We start from the raw sequence: 18,963 nt of genomic DNA, 5'->3' as shown, positions 1-18,963 counted from the left end.
AAGGGCAGAAAAAAATGGGGAAAAAAATAAAATGTCTGAAATTTCTTACCTTCACTGCCAGGATTTTTCCACTACGGACATGGTAAGCCCTGGGTGAGGAAAAAATTCAATAATTTGAGATTATATAAAATTGTTTCTGCGAGGATGTGCAATATAAATACACTCATTTCACAGAAAAACGAATTTTACCTCATGGATTTTCTGTAAATTCAATTTTATCCAGCATTTCTAAAGGAAAACTGAGGAAAACAAGGGATCAAAAATATATTTACGAGGGAACCATTTATAGGGGCTTGTATCTTGATTTTTGATATAAAATATACACATTGAAGGTTTTGATACAGCAGAAAAATAAACTATAAATGGGAATTTAACAGAATCATTTAGCTTGGAAAAGACTTCCAAAATTTAAGTCCAACCTTAAATCTTTGAGTCCAACCTCGAGTTTATACATTTTCCCATTTTCTTTCAATGGAATTAATTGAGATTATCACCACTATTCAGAATTTTCACGGAAAATCAGGATTATCTCAGTCCCGTGGGTATTTTCACAGACAAGCAGCTTCCCCAAATAAATTGAATTGAAATGGATTATGGCAAATCCTTTCTCAGAACTTAAGGACTCACAGAAAATCTCAGCAAAATTCAATTTCTGCATTTATTTGGTGATCAGAGGGTGCACATAAAGATAGAAAAATTATTGGTGATGTTCACATGTACCTGAAATAATTTTCCAGAGTATTTCAACAGCAGTTTGTCCTAATTTTTGAGGAGAAAGACCCAAAACTGGCTATTTAACAATGACCTGAATATTTCTAATGATGAAAACGTGAGAAAATAAAGGAAGTTAAAAATAAAAACCTCGAAATCCAATGTAATTTTGCATAAAAACAAAACCATTAAAGGTTTTCCTCTTCACTGGTTTTACTGCCTCGCTCTGATTTATGGCAGCATTGGCAGAGACGTGGCACTAACTTTAAAGAATTCTAATATTTTACCTCTCTGTACCTCCAGCAATTATTGCTGAAGAAGAAAAGCTTTAATAGTTGGTTTTTGGTTTTTTTTTTGCGTGTAAAATCACCCTCAGACAGGGCAAAAATGTAATTTAATCTTATTTATAACCCTGAGCGCTCCCCTGATTTCTGGTAATGGCCTGGAAATTCCTAAAAATTTCACCTTAATTTAATAACTCCGGGATGAACATTTGTGCAGAGGAGTGGCACCAGATTTTAGAGGGGAAAAAAACAGAGTTTAGCAAGGCAGAGGGGAAAAAAAATCAGTGTAGAAAACGAGATTATCCATGGGAACTTGGATAGAGCTGAATCCATGAATCCACAAATCCATGAATCCATGACTTGGGGATGAACCAACAGTGGGAAAACATGCTGGATTTAAGATGATTTTCCAGATTTCAAGGGAGGAAAAAAATAATTTAGCAAGGCAGAGGGGAAAAAATCAGTGTAAAAAATGAGATTATCCATGGGAACTTGGATAGAGCTGAATCCATGAATCCACGAGCTCTGGGGATGATCCAACAGTGGGAAAACATCCTGGATTTAGGATGATTTCCAGGATTTCAGGGGAGGAAAAAAAAGGATTTAGCAAGGCAGAAAGGAAAAAAATAGCATAAATAAAAGAGATTTTCCATGGGAACTTTGACAGAGCAGGAGCTGAATCCCTGAATCCAGCAGCGGGGAAGCACCCCGGGTTTGGGATGAGCAGGAATGAGGGATAGAGGGGTTGGGAAGGGATGCTCCACATCTGTTGGGTTAATTGGGACCCCACTGGACAGCTTAATTAGCTGATCAGGAAAGCTGATCCATTTTCCATGGGAGAGATCTCCTGTTTGGGAGCGGGTGGGAGGGAGGAGCTGATGATTTAATTATGATGCACGCCAGTTCATCCGTGGAAGGCTGGGCTCAGGTTCCAGCAGAGGGCAGGTACCCGGTTTGGTTTACAGAGCACTGACAGCACCGACTGAACATTTAATTATGGCTGGGAATTGGATCACAAAGAGCAGGCAGCCCTGGGCTGGGGCCTGGGGGATGCCAGGAGGGCAAGGAATTTGTTTACTCCAGGCTGATCCAGCATCTCGGTTGTCCTGGCCTTCCCCTGCACAATAACTGCAAAGTGATTAATGGAGCTGGAATGGGAGCTTTGGTTACACCAAAGGACAACCCTACACCTCTGTGGTCTTTTAATTAACAGCCAACGCCTCAAATTAGGCTGGAGCTGCTGCAGTAATTACCCCTTCCGAGGAAAAAGGGATTTTCTGGGATGTTCTCTGGGACTGGAAGGTGGAATTGATCATTTTGGTTGCAGGCGGCACGGCAAAATCCTGAATTTAATACCTTTATGCAGGTTGTGAGGGATGAACGACAAAAATCCTGCAGGACAACGAGCACAGCATGAGGAGGAAAACCAGACTTTTAGTCAATCCATGGATGGCTATGAGGGGATTAAACCAAAATTCCCACTCCAAGATCTCATCTCGCAGGTTTTGGTGTCACCTCCAGAACTGCAGCAGCCAAACCCATCATTGCAGAACCAGGCAGAGAAAAGCAGCAAAACCCCAAAGATGCCTTCAGCAACCTGGGAACCTTTCAGGGAATGCACTTAAAATCTTCCAGGATGGCAGGAAAATTCCTAAAGCACAGCTAAAACCAGCTGTTCCACTCCTAAAAAACCCAAAACCAGGTGTGGGTTTGAGCAGTGCCCTGCAGGGAGGAGCAGGGGATGCTCAGCACCCAGCTGGGTTTTGGGGGGGATCTCCCTCACCAAGCCCAGAATCCTGGAACAGCTTGGGTGGGAAGGGACCTTAGATCCCATCCCATTCCAGCCTTTCCATGGGCAGGGACAATTCCCACATTGCCAGGGACCCAGAGCCTGCCTTGCCACCACCCCACACTGCCCAAGGCAAGGACAGCGACTCCAACACTGCCTGCCTGGGACATCCCCACTGGGGAGCAGCAATGTCCATCCCTGCCTCCACATTCCCAGCAGAACTCACCATCCCAAACCCCTGCGCCCATCCCAGCAGCTCCCAGGCCAGGCTGGCACAGTTTTGTCAAATATTTCATTACCCTTGGCTATGAAACCCCATCCCCAGAGATCTGAAGCCCTGAAGGGCCCCACACGAGCCAAGTCCTTCAGCAGGACTTGGTCTCCTCCACTCTCATCCCTCAGGGGTGCTGTGGCCAAAATCTGGGTTATTTTGGGCAATAAATGAGAGAGGTGGTGTGGGAGCGAGCGCTGTGCTTGAACAAAGCCCTGCAGCTAAGCCAAACCCGTGATGGACTGCAGAGAGCATCCCTGGTGTCCCAGAAAATCAAAATCAATACCAGGGAAAACCGGAATGGGGCTCTGGGGGATCTGCCAGCTCCTCAGCATCTCCCCCCAACCCCAGACAGGAATTGTGGCTGTACAGCAAAGCAAATTAACAACTGGGAGCATCAGAAGCAGCTGGTTTGTGTTTTAAGGGAAAAAAAAGGGGAATTTTTGAAATGAAATCCACATTACCTGATTTGTTCTTCCTGAGGTACAGAAAACCAAGGAGGAATGTCAGTGCCATGGGCTCCTCATGGAATAAACCACTGCTAATATTTAATGCTAAAAACTTTGTACACTGAATATGATGAATTTCTACTCAACACAGAAGGAAAACAAACCCAACTTGAGAGAAAACGCAGCTGATTCTTAATCAAGAGCTAATAAATTCCTAATAAATAGCTTAGAAGGCAAACAAAACACTTCTCTCTCTTTCAATTTGCTCAAAACAACCATTTTCTCTCTTCCCTGTGAGGAATTTTCCCTAAAGCCCAGAGGGTGCTGTGGTTGTGGGATAATTCCTTCCAGGGCAAGCAAAGAACCAACTACAGGCTGCAACCTGCAGGCAATCTCAAGGGAAACACCAATTCTCATTTTTTTTTCATAATTTTACAATTGCAAACCCCGTGCTCACACAATAGTCACATCACAAGCAGGGGCTGAGTTTGCAAAGACCCCTGAGCTTTTTCCAGCAGCTTTTCCCATCAAACACAGCAACTACTCACTAGAAACTGAGTTTAGTCCCATGTTAAATCTCAAAATAAATGTAATCTCTACCTAGAAGCCAAAATTCATCACATTTATTTTGCTGTAAGGATGGAACTGCAGGAGCCTGGAGCAGCACAGGATCTGCTTCCTCTGGCCACCAGGATAAATCCCTTTATTCTTCCCCCACAATAACCAGGGAAACAATTTCTAATCAATAAGATATTCCTTGGCAAGCCTGAAGGATTCAAGGGAAAGCCATGACCTGTCTGCTATGCCAATGAGTCAGTCAGAAATATCACCAACATCAGCAAATATGACAAAGTGATGAAGTGCCAGGGAGGCAGCAGAGATGGGGCTGCAGGAGCCAGGGATGCTCCAGCCCAGGGACACCTCAGGCTGGTGCCACGAGGGATGGAGGGACAGGACCCAGGGAATGGCTTCCCACTGCCACAGGGATGGGATGCTGGGGAGAAATTCCTCCCCAGGTTGGAGATCCCTGCCTCCCCCATGGCCTGTCCCAGGGCTGCAGCACTGCAGCTCCTCCTGTCCTGCCACCTGAACTTCCCAGGAAATAGAGTAGAACCACAAGTGAATATTTTGGTTCCTCTCTCTGCCTTGTTTCCTTCACACCTGAGATGAAATCATCACCCATGTTTAAACAGCAAGGCATCATTTCCCCCCAAAGGCTGGGAAATCCTGTCCCATTCCCCAGGGTTCCCTCTCAGCACTGAGGAGCTGCAGAGGAAGATCCCCACACCCCCATGCCAAAGCTCTCTGGGGCCACGGCAGAGGATTTCCCAACAGAAATAAAAGCTTGAAGCTTCTCATTTGAGCTCAGAAATGGCCAGGAGAAGCTGTGCCTGCAGCAAGCAGCGCCTCCAGATGTGAGGGCACAGGAGGAGCCAAACTGGACATTCGTGAGAAACAACCAAGAGCACAAAGCTGTGCCAGAGCCAGGCAAAAGGAACCCAGCCCCAGTTGCTGCAAACCCCACACAGCAAACCACCCAACATCTGCTCATTTTTTTTTCCTTTTTTCCCCTCTTTCTTTGGCCTGGTGCTGCCCCTGCCTGTGGCAGGGCAGTGACAGCAGTGTCACGTCCTCCCACGGCCATGCAAAGAAAGAAATTCAAATTGTTCCTAGGAAATAACCACTTTGCCAGTTGCTGCCTCCTGCAATAGCAAACACATTAGCCTGACTCTGTGGCTGTTAAATCAGGGAAGCCAAAGTGCACAGCAGTTGGAAAAAGGAGCTTTTATGGGGCTGTGCTGGTTCACAGCACAACCTCCCCTCCTCTGAAATGCCACCGCAGATGCTCGAGTGCTGATTGCAAAATGATTTGCTGGGGAAGTGGCAAACAAACAGCAAATAATGGTGCCTGAATGCTCAAACTTGGGGAAAAGGGCACAGCTGGCAGCAGAGGCTGCAGAAAGGAGCAGCAGAGTCTCACTTAACCCAGCTCAGCGCTGGAATCCGAGCACGGGGAGTGAGGATCCCTGAGCTCCGTGCTGTGACTGCTCCTCCTCCCTTCTGTGACCACTCAGGGACTCCTCCTTCCCTCCTGCAGCCAAACATTCAGGGGCAGCTCCAGAAATGGGATTTGGGTCCATCCCACTGTGGGGCAGAACCCATTCCTGAGAGAGAGGCCTGCAATGGAGACTGAGCTCGAGCAGAGTGAGGTGCCACCACCACCTACCCACACCAGGACACACAGAGCCACCAACACCAACACCCACACCAGGACACACAGAGCCACCAACACCAACACCCACACCAGGACACACAGAGCCACCAACACCCACACCAGGACACACAGAGCCACACCAGCACCCACACCAGGACACACAGAGCCACCAACACCCACACCAGGACACACAGAGCCACCACCACCTACCCACACCAGGTCACACAGAGCCACCACCACCCACACCAGGACACACAGAGCCACACCAGCACCCACACCAGGACACACAGAGCCACCAACACCAACACCAGGACACACAGAGCCACCAACACCCACACCAGGACACACAGAGCCACCAACACCCACACCAGGACACACAGAGCCACCAACACCCACACCAGGACACACAGAGCCACCAACACCCACACCAGGTCACACAGAGCCACCAACACCCACACCAGGACACACAGAGCCACCAACACCCACACCAGGACACACAGAGCCACCAACACCCACACCAGGACACACAGAGCCACCAACACCCACACCAGGACACACAGAGCCACCAACACCCACACCAGGACACACAGAGCCACCAACACCCACACCAGGTCACACAGAGCCACCAACACCCACACCAGGACACACAGAGCCACCAACACCCACACCAGGACACACAGAGCCACCAACACCCACACCAGGACACACAGAGCCACCAACACCTACCCACACCAGGTCACACAGAGCCACCAACACCCACACCAGGTCACACAGAGCCACCACCACCTACCCACACCAGGACACACAGTGCCACCAACACCCACACCAGGACACACAGAGCCACACCAGCACCCACACCAGGACACACAGCGCCACCAACACCCACACCCACACCAGGACACACAGAGCCACACCAGCACCCACACCAGGACACACAGAGCCACCAACACCCACACCAGGTCACCCAGCGCCACACCAGCACCCAGAGCACCTCCAGACATGGGAATGAATTCACCTGCTGGATTTAATCTGCACCCAGAGCAGCTGCAGGCACAGGGATGGACTCACCTGCTGGATTTAATCTGGGTTTAATCTGCACCCAGAGCAGCTGCAGGCACAGGGATGGACTCACCTGCTGAATTTAATCTGGTGCAAGGACAAGAGGCAGCAGAGCAGCCCTGAGCTCTGACTGATGGGGGTTATCCCACATGGCAGAAAGTCTGGAGTGAACCCATCACAGTTTTAGGAAAGAAATATGAAGCAGCAAAGTGTGAGCCAAAACCTGCATCACCTTCTCTGGTGGCAGGAATTAAGATGCCATCACGAGAGGTGTTCACCTGGGGAAGGGAAGGGTCCAGGGAGAGCTCAGAGCCCCTGGCAGGGCCTGAAGGGGCTCCAGGAGAGCTGGAGAGGGACTGGGGACAAGGGATGGAGGGACAGGAGCCAGGGAATGGCTCCCAGTGCCAGAGGGCAGGGATGGATATTGGGATATTAGAAGGAATTGCTCCCTGGGAGGGTGGGCAGGCCCTGGGCTCTCACCCCAGCTCACTCACTGCTAACCAGCACAAACTCCCATTTCCCACTCGCTTCATCTTCCCAGCTATGGACATCCACCACAAACAAAACAACTTTAATTTAAGAATCATCCAGTTTCTAATTAAACAGCCATAGGCAGCTGGCTGGATACATTTTAATCAGTTTCAATAACGTATTGATTGGATACTGAAGCTTAAAAATTAAAAGTAAAAAGATGACCGGGGAATTGTCCCATCTCAGCCCAACAGTAGAACCCTCTGTAAATAACTCCTCTTTTAACCATCAGCTAAATGAACACTTCAATACTGCACTACAAAGTCTTCTGCAAAATTACTTTAACTAACAAGCAGAAATTTATCAGCTTCAGCCAAAATCAATGCTGAAATCAATTTGAACACTGGTTGTGTCTAAAGGGGCTCATTGGCAATTTAGGGAAATTACACCATGTAAATGCCTGTGCTTTAATTGAACAGTTTCATCAACTAGGCTGTGATTGCTGTCCATTCATTTATTTACTTTCACTGCAGCTCCCATTCTGCAGAGGAATGGGTTTTGTCAGGCTCCAAGGAGGTACTTTATCTTCATTTTATGCACTTTTGTGCAGAACAGATTTTATGGGGGGGCCCAGCGCCCGCCAGGGTCACAGGCAGGGAGTGACCAGCAGGCACTGGTCAGCCTGTGCAAGGAGTGACCAGCAGGCACTGGTCAGTCTGTGCAGGGAGTGACCAGCAGGCACTGGTCAGCCTGCAGGGAGTGACCAGCAGGCACTGGTCAGCCTGTGCAGGGAGTGACCAGCAGGCACTGGTCAGTCTATGCAGGGAGTGACCAGCAGGCACTGGTCAGTCTGTGCAGGGAGTGACCAGCAGGCACTGGTCAGTCTGTGCAGGGAGTGACCAGCAGGCACTGGTCAGCCTGCAGGGAGTGACCAGCAGGCACTGGTCAGTCTATGCAAGGAGTGACCAGCAGGCACTGGTCAGCCTGCAGGGAGTGACCAGCAGGCACTGGTCAGTCATCTCTAAACCCCACTGCAACCAGACAAAATCCAGGGGGACACCTCTAACTCAGCCAGGTAGGGCTGCTCCAATACCTTCAGTGGGACTGAAATCCAAACAAGAGAAGCAGAAAATAAATGCACAGGAAAGGAGATCGAGGGAAATGCTTCGACTGGAATTAAGGGAGATGCAATTTGAAGACTTCCAAGGGTCAAAGAAATGTTTTGATGCCAAACAAGTCACTGAACCTGCCTGTGATCCCTCCCTGAGCACCAGGCTGGGACAAGAACTGTGGAGAAAAGCTTGGGAGAACCTTTCCTGGGAGTCACCCACCACTGAAGCTGTCCCATTCCAGCTTTAGCCCCTGCAGTCCCACCCTGCTTGTTTTTCTCTCTCCAGCCCACGGGGTTTGTGCTCTGGGGCTGAGGTTTGGGTCATTGGTCCTTGGTGCCCAGCTGGAGCAGGAATTGTTTTGTGTCCCTGCTCTGTGCACAGAGCTCACCATCCCTAATGTGAACCCCCACACTAAAGTAGCACAGAATCTAAAAAAGATAAAATCAAAACCTGAGGCATCACCTGCTCCAGGGCTGCCCCAGCAGTGCCAGAGGATGCCCAGCTTTGTCCCAGGATGGATTCCAGGCTGTGGAGCAGCCCCAGCTGTCTCCCACGTTTCCCATTTCATGTGCTGATGGGGCACCCCAAGGCTGGCTGAGGGAGGCAATGAGGGGAAGGGCAGATGCTGGAATGTTCCACCACACTGCAGAATTGCTCAGGAAATTGCTCAGACAAATTAAGCTCCCTCATTTCTCCCTGCTTTCCAGGCTATCCAATTTTTCAGCGTGGGACATCAGCCACAGCCACTTCTCTCCCAATTACTCAACTTCCAAGTGAAGCCTTCTGCTCTCACAGCACTTTGCTAAGATGGGAACTGATGTTCCCATTCCTTCCCTCTCTCCCAGATCCTGGTAACTCCCAAATTAATTAGGGCATCATTGGGGCTTTATGGTTATTTTTCCTTTATGCTCCTGCTGCTGGAGACTCCAACAGAATCCACAGAGCTACAAAACCTCACTGTAAAATAAATCCCAGGAGGATGTGCCCTGCCCTAAACAGAGTTCAGGACATCTCACTTCTCCTTTCTCCTTGAAAAACAAAACCTAAAGAACACGAAATAAGAATAAAATAAGGACAAAACCTTCATTTTGCTCCTGTATAAAGGAAATAGTGATGCTTTAGACACATTGTGTGAGAAAGACCTGACAGAGGAATTATTTGCCAGAGATAAACACTTGTACTTTGTAATATTTAGGTTCAAAATATACAAAATTAAGGATTTGAGGTCTAAATAATTTAATGAAGCTGCTTTAGTTTAACTGGCTGGCACATCCAGACATTCCAAAGGAAATCCTTCACCTGAGGAAAGATCTCCTCAGAGAAGTCTCTGCAGGCACCGACGGAGCCCCAAGATGCAGCACAAAGCAGATCCTTTCAATGCCTTTTGGGCTGACCACCGAACGATTTGTTCCAAAAAAAAAAGCAATTTAAGCAAATCGAGAGATGTCCTGCCACACGGGCAGCTGAGTTTCAAAAAATGCAGAAAATTGGACTGAAATACTCCACGGGCAGTGGCAATCAGAGCAGATGACACAAATACCTACAGCACCTGGCAAACAGGAGAGCAGCACACCCAGGAGCTTTGCTACGGCAGATTTTATCCTTTTTTTAACAATCCTTACCCAAAACAGGGCACACTCTGCCCCCTCAGCAGCACTGGAAGAATTCCTGCTTTCTGCTGCAATGTTCAATAGACACTTTGGGCTTGTTTTCTGTTTTCTCACATATTTTTGAACATGCAAGCAACCAAAAAGCAAAGCTAATTAACTGGTTTTGCCATATCTAACACGAGAATTTTTATCGTTCCTTAATTAAGCAAACAGCGGATCAAAAGGTAGGGGCAGAACAAGATGTCAAAGAACTATAAAATCCCTTCTTTTTAGAACAGGAAAAACATTTAGATTCAGCAAGTTCTCCCTAGAAATATTGCTATAAAGTATTGATTTTTCACCAGGCTCAATTGACTGAAAAGTTGTTTGTATAGCAATATTGGCCGAGCCAATATAGTGGAACAATTTTGCTCCACACAGTAATCAAGTGTATTTCTAAAGTATAATTATACTGTCATAAAAATAAAGCTAAGATACCTCTTGTCCAAGCCATAAACCACTCGCAGCTGTAAAGAACCCAAATAAATGAAATCCATTTTCTAACTAAAAAAATCCCATGTTTCCTAACTAAACATGGGCTTCCAAAGAGAACCAAGCCCACCTCCAGCCAGGGGGGAGCAGGAGGGCTGATCAATACCTCAATCTCAATAAACTATTCCAATAGAAGAGTTTTTCCCTGGAAAAAAAAGAGAGGTTTCTGCTCAGCCTCCTGTGAGGCACCATCGTGTCCCTGGAACACCGGGAATATTTCACTGCCATCATGGATATGAGGCAGGATAAAGAGCTCAGGGAAGAGAGGGGGGATTAAAAAAAAATAAAAACACGAGGTAAAGATAACAAAAAGATAGAAGGGAGGGTGCAGACAGGCTTGGCTGTTGAGCTGCAGATCGATCCCCACACGGCCTCTCCTCCCCGAGCCAGGAGCCCCACGCCAGAGAGGGAAAGTGCCCAACCTCTGCAATTCATTGCACCTGACAAATGTTCATTGATTTACTGGAATAAAATATCCCTGGGCTGCTCCCCGTGGCTGGGGCACTGCAGCTGCCTGGGAGGATTCCAGTTTGAGTCCCTCGTTTCCTGCTGGGGCGGGGATGCTCTGCCACAGAGGGAGAATCGGGAACTTTTTGGGAAGGGGGGATTGAGGTGGTTTTGCCACAGGGCTGGAGCCCTTCTGCTCTGGAGCCAGGCTGGGAGAGCTGGGAATGTTCCCCTGGGGAAGGGAAGGATCCAGGGAAGCCTCAGAGCCCTTGCAGGGCCTGAAGGGGCTCCAGGAGAGCTGGAGAGGGGCTGGGGACAAGGGACAGGACACAGGGAATGGCTTCAGAGGGGAAAAGGGGAGATTTAAATGGGTATTGGGAAGGAATTCCTGGCTGGGCTGGAATTCCCAGAGCAGCTGTGGCTGCCCCTGCATCCCTGGAGTGTCCAGGGCCAGCTTGGAGGGGTTTGGAGCACCCTGGGACAGTGGGAGGTGTCCCTGCTATGGCAGGGGTGGGATGAGATGAACTGAGCTCCCTCCCAGCCCAAACCATTGGAGGATTCCATGATAATCTGTAAAATACCCACACCCAAACCAGCACCCATTCCCTGGAAGAGGCTGGAGTGACTCCTGTCCTGGAGACCCCCCAAAGTCCCTGCAGCTGCTGACTTCAAATAACAGTGGGATAAAAAGGAACAGGAGCCACAGAAACACCTCCCTGACACAGGAGGGGCTCCTGCCTCTCCAGGTGAGACTGTCCCTCCCCAGAGGGCAGGGAATTGTCACAGTCCCCACCCCAGGCAGGGCATCCCAGCTGCACAGGACAGTGTCACACAGGGCTTTTATCCCAATTCCACAGCCTCAGAAACACAGGATGGTGTCACACAGGGCTTTTATCCCAATTCCACAGCCCCAGAAACACAGGACTGTGTCACACAGGGCTTTTATCCCAATTCCACAGCCCCAGAAACACAGGATGGTGTCACACAGGAACATTCAGCTTTTACCCCAGTTCCCTTCTCTGCCTCTCCACCCAGCACCAACAAGGCCGAGCTCTAAAGCTCAACATTCTCTCTCAGATCTCCAATAAAACCAGAAAATAACAAAATAACACCATTTCCTCAAGTCCTAGGAACATCCTTCTCCAAGAAAAGATTTCTGAAGCACCTTCCACCCCCAGGGCCAACCTGATTTTAAGAGTCCATCCCAAGGCTGCATTTGCCCCTTGGAGGCTCTGGAAGTCCATTTCCAACCTTCTGCCAGGAGCTGTTTTGCAACGCTGGCAGCCAATTAGAAACCAAACTAAATGCACCGTGGCTTTTAAACATTTTAGTAGGGGGGGAGAAGGGGGTAAAATGTTAATATCAAAGTTAAAATGTCTAAGGTATAAACAAAACCCTAATGGGATGCTGGGTTACTGTATATGGTAAACAGCTCTCTGGAGGAAACCTTTATTACTCCCTCAGGGCTTTCTGACAAAGTATGGATTTCTTAATTCCCACAGGAATATTTTTCATACCCCACTGCAGACTATTAAGTCCCAGATATTACATTCTGTAGTTTAAACTTTGCACGATGCCTAAGCAGGAGTTTTCTCAACAGGAGAGTCTCATCTGTGCTATTTTAATTTTTACAGTATTAAAATTAATCCTGGCTGCAGGGCTGGAGCTTCTGCACCAAAATTTGGGGGAGTTGATGAGGCTGGGAGGGAGGGAGAGCAGCAAAAGGGGGTGAGGGACCCTGAAGGGCAGGGCACTGGTGCCACCACATCCCACGGCTGTCACCCCCAGGTGAGGCACCAGGAATATCCAGATCCTGGACTCCCACCCAGGACACCCCAGATCCCACCAGTGAACCCTCAACCGGCTCCCAGAAAAGATTCAAAGCCGCGTTACAACCAGAATTAAACGCCCCAGAACGGTTTAAAAGTTCACATTAAGATTTTTCTCCTGCAGAGCAGCAAGGGCCTGCCTGGACCCCAAAGTGTGAAAAGTAAAAACGCCGTGAAATTTGAATTTCTGGGCAGGTTTGAGGTGAAACCCCCACTCACTTGTAGACGGTGCCTCCGTTGCCGTGGCCGAGGATGTCTCGGTATCGAATGTCTTGTTCATTCATCTCCACAAGAAAGAAAGAAAAACAAAAGAGATGTCATGCTGGGGATGGAAATGTCAAGGAAAAGCAACTCCAGGCCATAAACAACAAGCAGCGTGGGTCATTTCAAGTTCAGCTGCAAGAACGAGAAGATCAATACAACATTTGCTGTCCAATTTATAAAAGACGATACCAAGGGACAAAGTGATGGAAAGTTTAATGACAATTTGTTTGCCTGGGTCATTTCATTAAAGTTTGATAAAAGGTGTCAAAATGGAATGATATAATATAGCTCAAGAGGGTCAGGGCACTGCTGCTGAGAGGAAAAGGGGCTCCAGAGCAGCACATCAGCAGAGCCAAAGTTGGAGGTGAACGGGAACAACCCTGGCAGCTGGGAAAGTTTGGGATTTATTCTGGAGTCCCAGAGCTGAGCCTCAGGGAGAGGCAGCTCTGGCACAGCTCAGTTTGGACACTTTTGATCTAAAGAAAAATCAGTCTGGAACCCCAATCCAAGTGATTTTCCTTGAGACACACAGCAAATTCTTTGCCTCAGTTTTTTCTGCGCGCTGGGACAACTCAGATCCTCAGCTGATAAAAGCACTGCAGAAATCCCTGAATGTGGCTCCTTTTTTAATCTGGATTTTACAACAGCTTAACATATTGCCTGAGAAGGAACTGGAGTGTAAAACCACAGTTCCACCTTCTCCTGGACAAGGAGAGTTACTCTAATTTGGCACAAATTTAAAAATCCCATTAAAGACGTTTTTGCAATGCACATCTATACTTTAAAATAAATATTTTGAACACAATTAATTCTGGGTTAAAAGCGATTTTCCAGAAAGACTCCCCCGTTGCCTGATCATTTTGCGTAGAAAATGTTTGAGCAAATCCTGCTTTGAAAAGAGATTTTCCTAGGAAGCATTAACTCATTTTCAGTAATTACTTGTATTTTATGGGACACCAAGTTAAATATTTCACATGACTTGGCCTGGCTGCTTAAAGATGTCATTTTTGTGTATTAACACAAGTGATGATAACAAGCTCAAATGTCCCAAAGAGTCAATACTCAGCATTTCTAATGACCAGAAAATGAAATATTTTATTGATTTAAAAGAAGTTGCAAGGACAGAAATGATTAATCCAAAATTGATGGTTTTTCCTTTCACTACCTGAGCAAAAAAATTGTGGTTTCTCACTGGAATTGCTACACAGGGATGGGAAAACCTGAGTTGAGACAACTCAAAATAGAAGGTGATGATTTTATTATTTATTTGTAATTAAACCTGGGCCAGGCTCCTTAGGAGGGCCCATTCCAACACCAAGGTTTGTGATGAAAATGAACATTTTTTTCCACTACTGAAAACTCCTTTGCTCATTGCATTCATCAGAAATGCAAAGAGAAAGGGGGAAAGTTGTTCCTCATGAGGAAAAATCGCTCACGAATGGGATTTAAAATATGTAAAGAACCTACAGTGAGTCCCCAAAATAAAAATAATTTCTCTCAGGCTGCAGACTCGGGGATTTTAAGGAGTTTTGCTCTTCCAAGCTGGAGGACCTGAACCCTCCAGCCTTGGAGGAAACACCTCCTGCATTCCCAGAAATGCAGGAGATGCATGCAATTCCCAACCACCCCACAGAAAATCCAACGAACCCACAAAAGCAACAATCAATCTGTAATTTTGCATCCCGATGGGGGAAAAGAAAAGATTTTTTTTTGGAGGTTCCTCAAGTGATGAACAACAAATGGAGCAAGAACTGGAGACACCCAGCGCATTCCCTGCTTGTTTCCCACTGGAAAAGGGAATTTTTGTCCACACCACTCCCTGGAGGACAGGGACAGGAGCAGCTCCATCCTCTGAGGCACCCAGGATTCCAGGGAAAAGCAGGAATGCTGGGCTGGAGGCAGGAGCTGCAGCTGATGGGAGATAAAATGGGATTTACTGGCTCAAATAAAGGTGCCAAAAGCAAGGGGTGATTTATTTATCCCACTGGGAAAACTGGATTCTCCATCATAAAAGGTTCCCCTTATACCAGGGGGTGTTAAACCTGCAACCCCAACTTGGATGGGCTGGAAAATTCAGGAATTCACGGAAAACCAAGCAGGGAGCAGCAAACAAAGCATCCCTCCCCTTCCACTGGCTGGGGATGAAACCAGGGTGGGTTTTTTGGAAAAAAATACCAAATTCCCAATTAATCCCGGTGAAATCGGGGTGGGTTTTTTGGAAATTTTACAAATTATTATTAAAATCAAAATGCCCAATTGATCCTGATGAAATCAGGGTGGGTTTTTTGTAAAAAAATAACCAAATGCCTAATTAATCCTGGTGAAATCAGGACAGTTTTTTTGGAAATAAATAGCCCAATTCCCAATTAATCCTCATGAAATCAGGGTGGGTTCTTTGTCAATTATTAAGAGACAAATTCACAATTAATCCCAATTAAATCAGGATGTTTTTTTGTGAATTATTAAAATCCAAATGCCCAATTCATCCTGGTGAAATCAGGGTGGACATTTTGTAAATAAATAACCAAATGCCCAATTCATCCTGGTGAAATCAGGACAGGTTTTTTGAAAATTATTACGAGCCAAATTCCCAATGAATCCTGGTGAAATCAGGACGGGTTTTTGTAAAATTTGTGAATTATTAAAAGCCAAATTCCCAATGAATCCTGGTGAAATCAGGACGGGTTTTTGTAAATTTTGTGAATTATTAAAAGCCAAATTCCCAATGAACCCTGGTGAAATCAGGGTGGGTTTTTGTAAATTTTGTGAATTATTAAAAGCCAAATTCCCAATGAATCCTGGTGAAATCAGGACGGTTTTTGTAAATAAACAGCCCAATTCCCAATGAATCCTGGTGGAATCAGGGTGGTTTTTTTGTGAATTATTAAAATCCAAATACCCAATGAATCCACCCTGAAACCAGGGTGTTTTTTTGTGAATTATTAAGAAACAAATTCCCAATGAATCCTGATGAAATCAGGGTGGGTTTTTGTAAATTTTGTGAATTATTAAAAGCCAAATTCCCAATGAATCCTGGTGAAATCAGGACAGGTTTTTTGTAAATAAACAGCCCAATTCCCAATGAATCTTGGTGAAACCAGGGTGTTTTTTTTGTGAATTATTAAGAACCAAATTCCCAATGAATCCTGGTGAAATCAGGGTGGGTTTTTGTAAATTTTGTGAATTATTAAAATCCAAATTCCCAATGAATCCTGATGAAATCAGGGTGGGTTTTTGTAAATTTTGTGAATTATTAAAAGCCAAATTCCCAATTAATCCTGGTGAAATCAGGACTTTTTTTGTAAATAAACAGCCCAATTCCCAATGAATCCTGGTGCAACCAGGGTAGTTTTTTTGTGAATTATTAAGAACCAAATTCCCAGTGAATCCTGGTGGAACCAGGGCTGGTTTTTGGGAATTACTGAGAGCCCAGAGCAGCCCAGAGAGGAGCTTTAGCAAATCCCCTTTTCAGAGCAGGCTCTACTGGGGCAGCCCAGGCACTGCAGTGCTCCTTATGAACTGGTGACACTCTATCAATGCTGAATCAATTGGTGGCATTTACCCTGAGTGACAGAAAAGAAATAAATATTTATATCACATCACCTCTATCAATGAGGCCGGGCAGAAAGCTATTTCTAACCTGTCAATATTTGATTATCTTGAAGAATCACGTCCCCTTCTTTTAATGATTAATATGAATTCCTTATTAAAGCTAAATGGAAACTACTGGGGGAATATCATTAGGGACGCCTCAAAGCAGAAACTGCCAAAAAATAATCAAAAATAATGACCCAGGCCAGACTTAAGTAATGGTTAAGTGTGACTTAATCCCCCCAAAATGAACAAAAGTTAAAGTTTCACCCAGGAACCCATCACCAGCTGTGGATCTGTGACCAAAATTCTGCAGAATTCAACTGAAATCATTTGCTCTCAACAAAAAGCAGATTAACTCCCATCAGGCTGACTAAATAGTATTAAAACTGCATTATTTATTTATTTCTAGTGGATTTCAGTAACATTTTTAATATCAGAAGAAAAGGTTATTAATCCTTATTTTTTTAATTTGGTTTAAGTTTAAAACTTCATTCTTATTTTCTTCTTAGTGGGTTTTAAGTAGCAATTCCAATATGATAAGAAGTACCTAATCTTTAAATTTTTTTGTGAGTTTAACTTACATTTTTCATATCATAAGAATAGGCACTTAATCCTTCTTTTCTTTTTTTTTTTTCCAGTGAGTTTAAGTAACATTTTTAGTATCACAAGAAGAAGTTTGGTTTTAAAATCCGGAACCCCAGGGAACCAATCTGTGAATCTCTTGCAGGGCACACCGACCACTTGTTCTCTGTAGTTTAGAACAAATAAAATGCCAAATTCAGCCAACCACAGCGAGATTTTAGTCCCATTCTGGGGTTTTACTCTCAAATAAATCACTTTAAAATAAATCAGTAATATCAGAGAAAGCACCACCCTGATGTACAAGGTGCAGCCACCTGCTGCTGCTACTCCCAGGATCTCAAGCCTGGGAGATACATTATTTACCTGAGAATTCTGAAATCCTAAAAAAAAAAATCAAAAATTATCAGGAATATAATAATAGCTAACATAAAATAATATAATATAAAAAGATTTTTTAAAAATATCAGGAATTTGAGAACACTGAACTCAGCCTAAAATCCCCATTCCCAGCTGTATCCAGGGATTCAGCAGCACTGGGTTCAGGTTTTGGAGGGGAAAAAAATGTCATTTTTGGAGAGGGAAAAACCTCATTTTTGGAGGGGGAAAAAAATCTCATTTTTTCCCCTCCAAATATCCCAGGTGAGGCTGAAGGACAGCACCAAGCTGAACCTTGATGCTGCTGGCAGGCCCAGCCCCTGATTCATGAAATGCCAAGGAGGCCTGGGGGTCATTGTGTGACACTGAATAGGCATCGGAGATAATGAAGATTTCAGCCTGCCAAGGCAGAGGGGAAGTGAAGAGCAGTTAAGAAAATCAATAAGAGTCTTTTATTTGCAGTGACACAGATGTCTCAGTCAATAGAGCCTAACAGGCAGCTCCGTGGACAGGTGCCTCCCTCCAAGGCTGCCAAACCTGGCACAAATGTATTTGTATATTAAAATAGATCCGTTTGGGTTTATCAATATAGAATAAATGTAAATAGATTTTATATATTTATATGAGTTTTATAGTTCTATTTATTTATAAAATATTTATTTTCACATTACATGTAATTGTAAAACATATATATTTTATATATTCTATAAAATATATATTATAAAATATATATTATAAAATATATATTATAATATATATATTATAAAATATATATTATGTTAAAATATATTTATTTTGAATAAAATATTTCCTATAATATATATTAAATATATTATATATTATTTTACTTTATATTTGGTTTTATAAATATAAATAAATATAAACCAAATATATTTTATACTTTTATTTTATTTTTATATTTTTATTCTTTAATATATTTCTATATTAAAACATATAAATGTATATATTTTTATTTATATATATTTTAATATTTATTTCTATTAATATATAATAAATACAGGTAACAGTTTAATACATTTATTTTTATATTTTACATTTATTTATCTATAAAATATATTTATGTATTCAAATATATTTGTGTGGCTGCTTGAGAATTCTGGGTTCCCCATCCCTGGGAGGGTCCAAGGACGGGGCCTGGAGCTCCCTGGGGCAGGGGAAGATTTTCAGTTTGGGCTCTGAGATCCCTCCCAGCCCAAAACCACAGCCCTGAAGTGATTCCAGAGTGGTTCCCTGCAAGAACCTGACAAATATTTCAGTATCTCCTGCCCTAAACCCCACTAAGGTTGTTTGTTGCAAATAAACAAAACCTTATAAAATAAAATTTATTTTACAGTAAATTGTAAAATCAG

General features: G+C 44.8%; 1 protein-coding gene across 1 annotated transcript in view; it reads right to left on the bottom strand.

Annotated features, from left to right (window-relative positions):
- MAP2K5 (mitogen-activated protein kinase kinase 5) overlaps window positions 1-18,963 on the bottom strand; it is a 120,167-nt gene that overhangs the window by 76,349 nt on the left and 24,855 nt on the right. The window contains exons 8-9 of the mRNA XM_036389455.2: window positions 12,998-13,062; window positions 50-89 (exon numbers count right to left, since the gene is read on the bottom strand). Of these exons, the coding sequence (XP_036245348.1) occupies window positions 50-89; window positions 12,998-13,062 (105 nt within the window). The remainder of the gene's footprint in view (window positions 1-49; window positions 90-12,997; window positions 13,063-18,963) is intronic.

The sequence above is a fragment of the Molothrus ater genome, chromosome 13 (genome assembly GCF_012460135.2).
Source record: "Molothrus ater isolate BHLD 08-10-18 breed brown headed cowbird chromosome 13, BPBGC_Mater_1.1, whole genome shotgun sequence".
Lineage (NCBI taxonomy): Eukaryota > Metazoa > Chordata > Aves > Passeriformes > Icteridae > Molothrus > Molothrus ater.
This window is presented reverse-complemented; position numbering and strand designations above follow the sequence as displayed.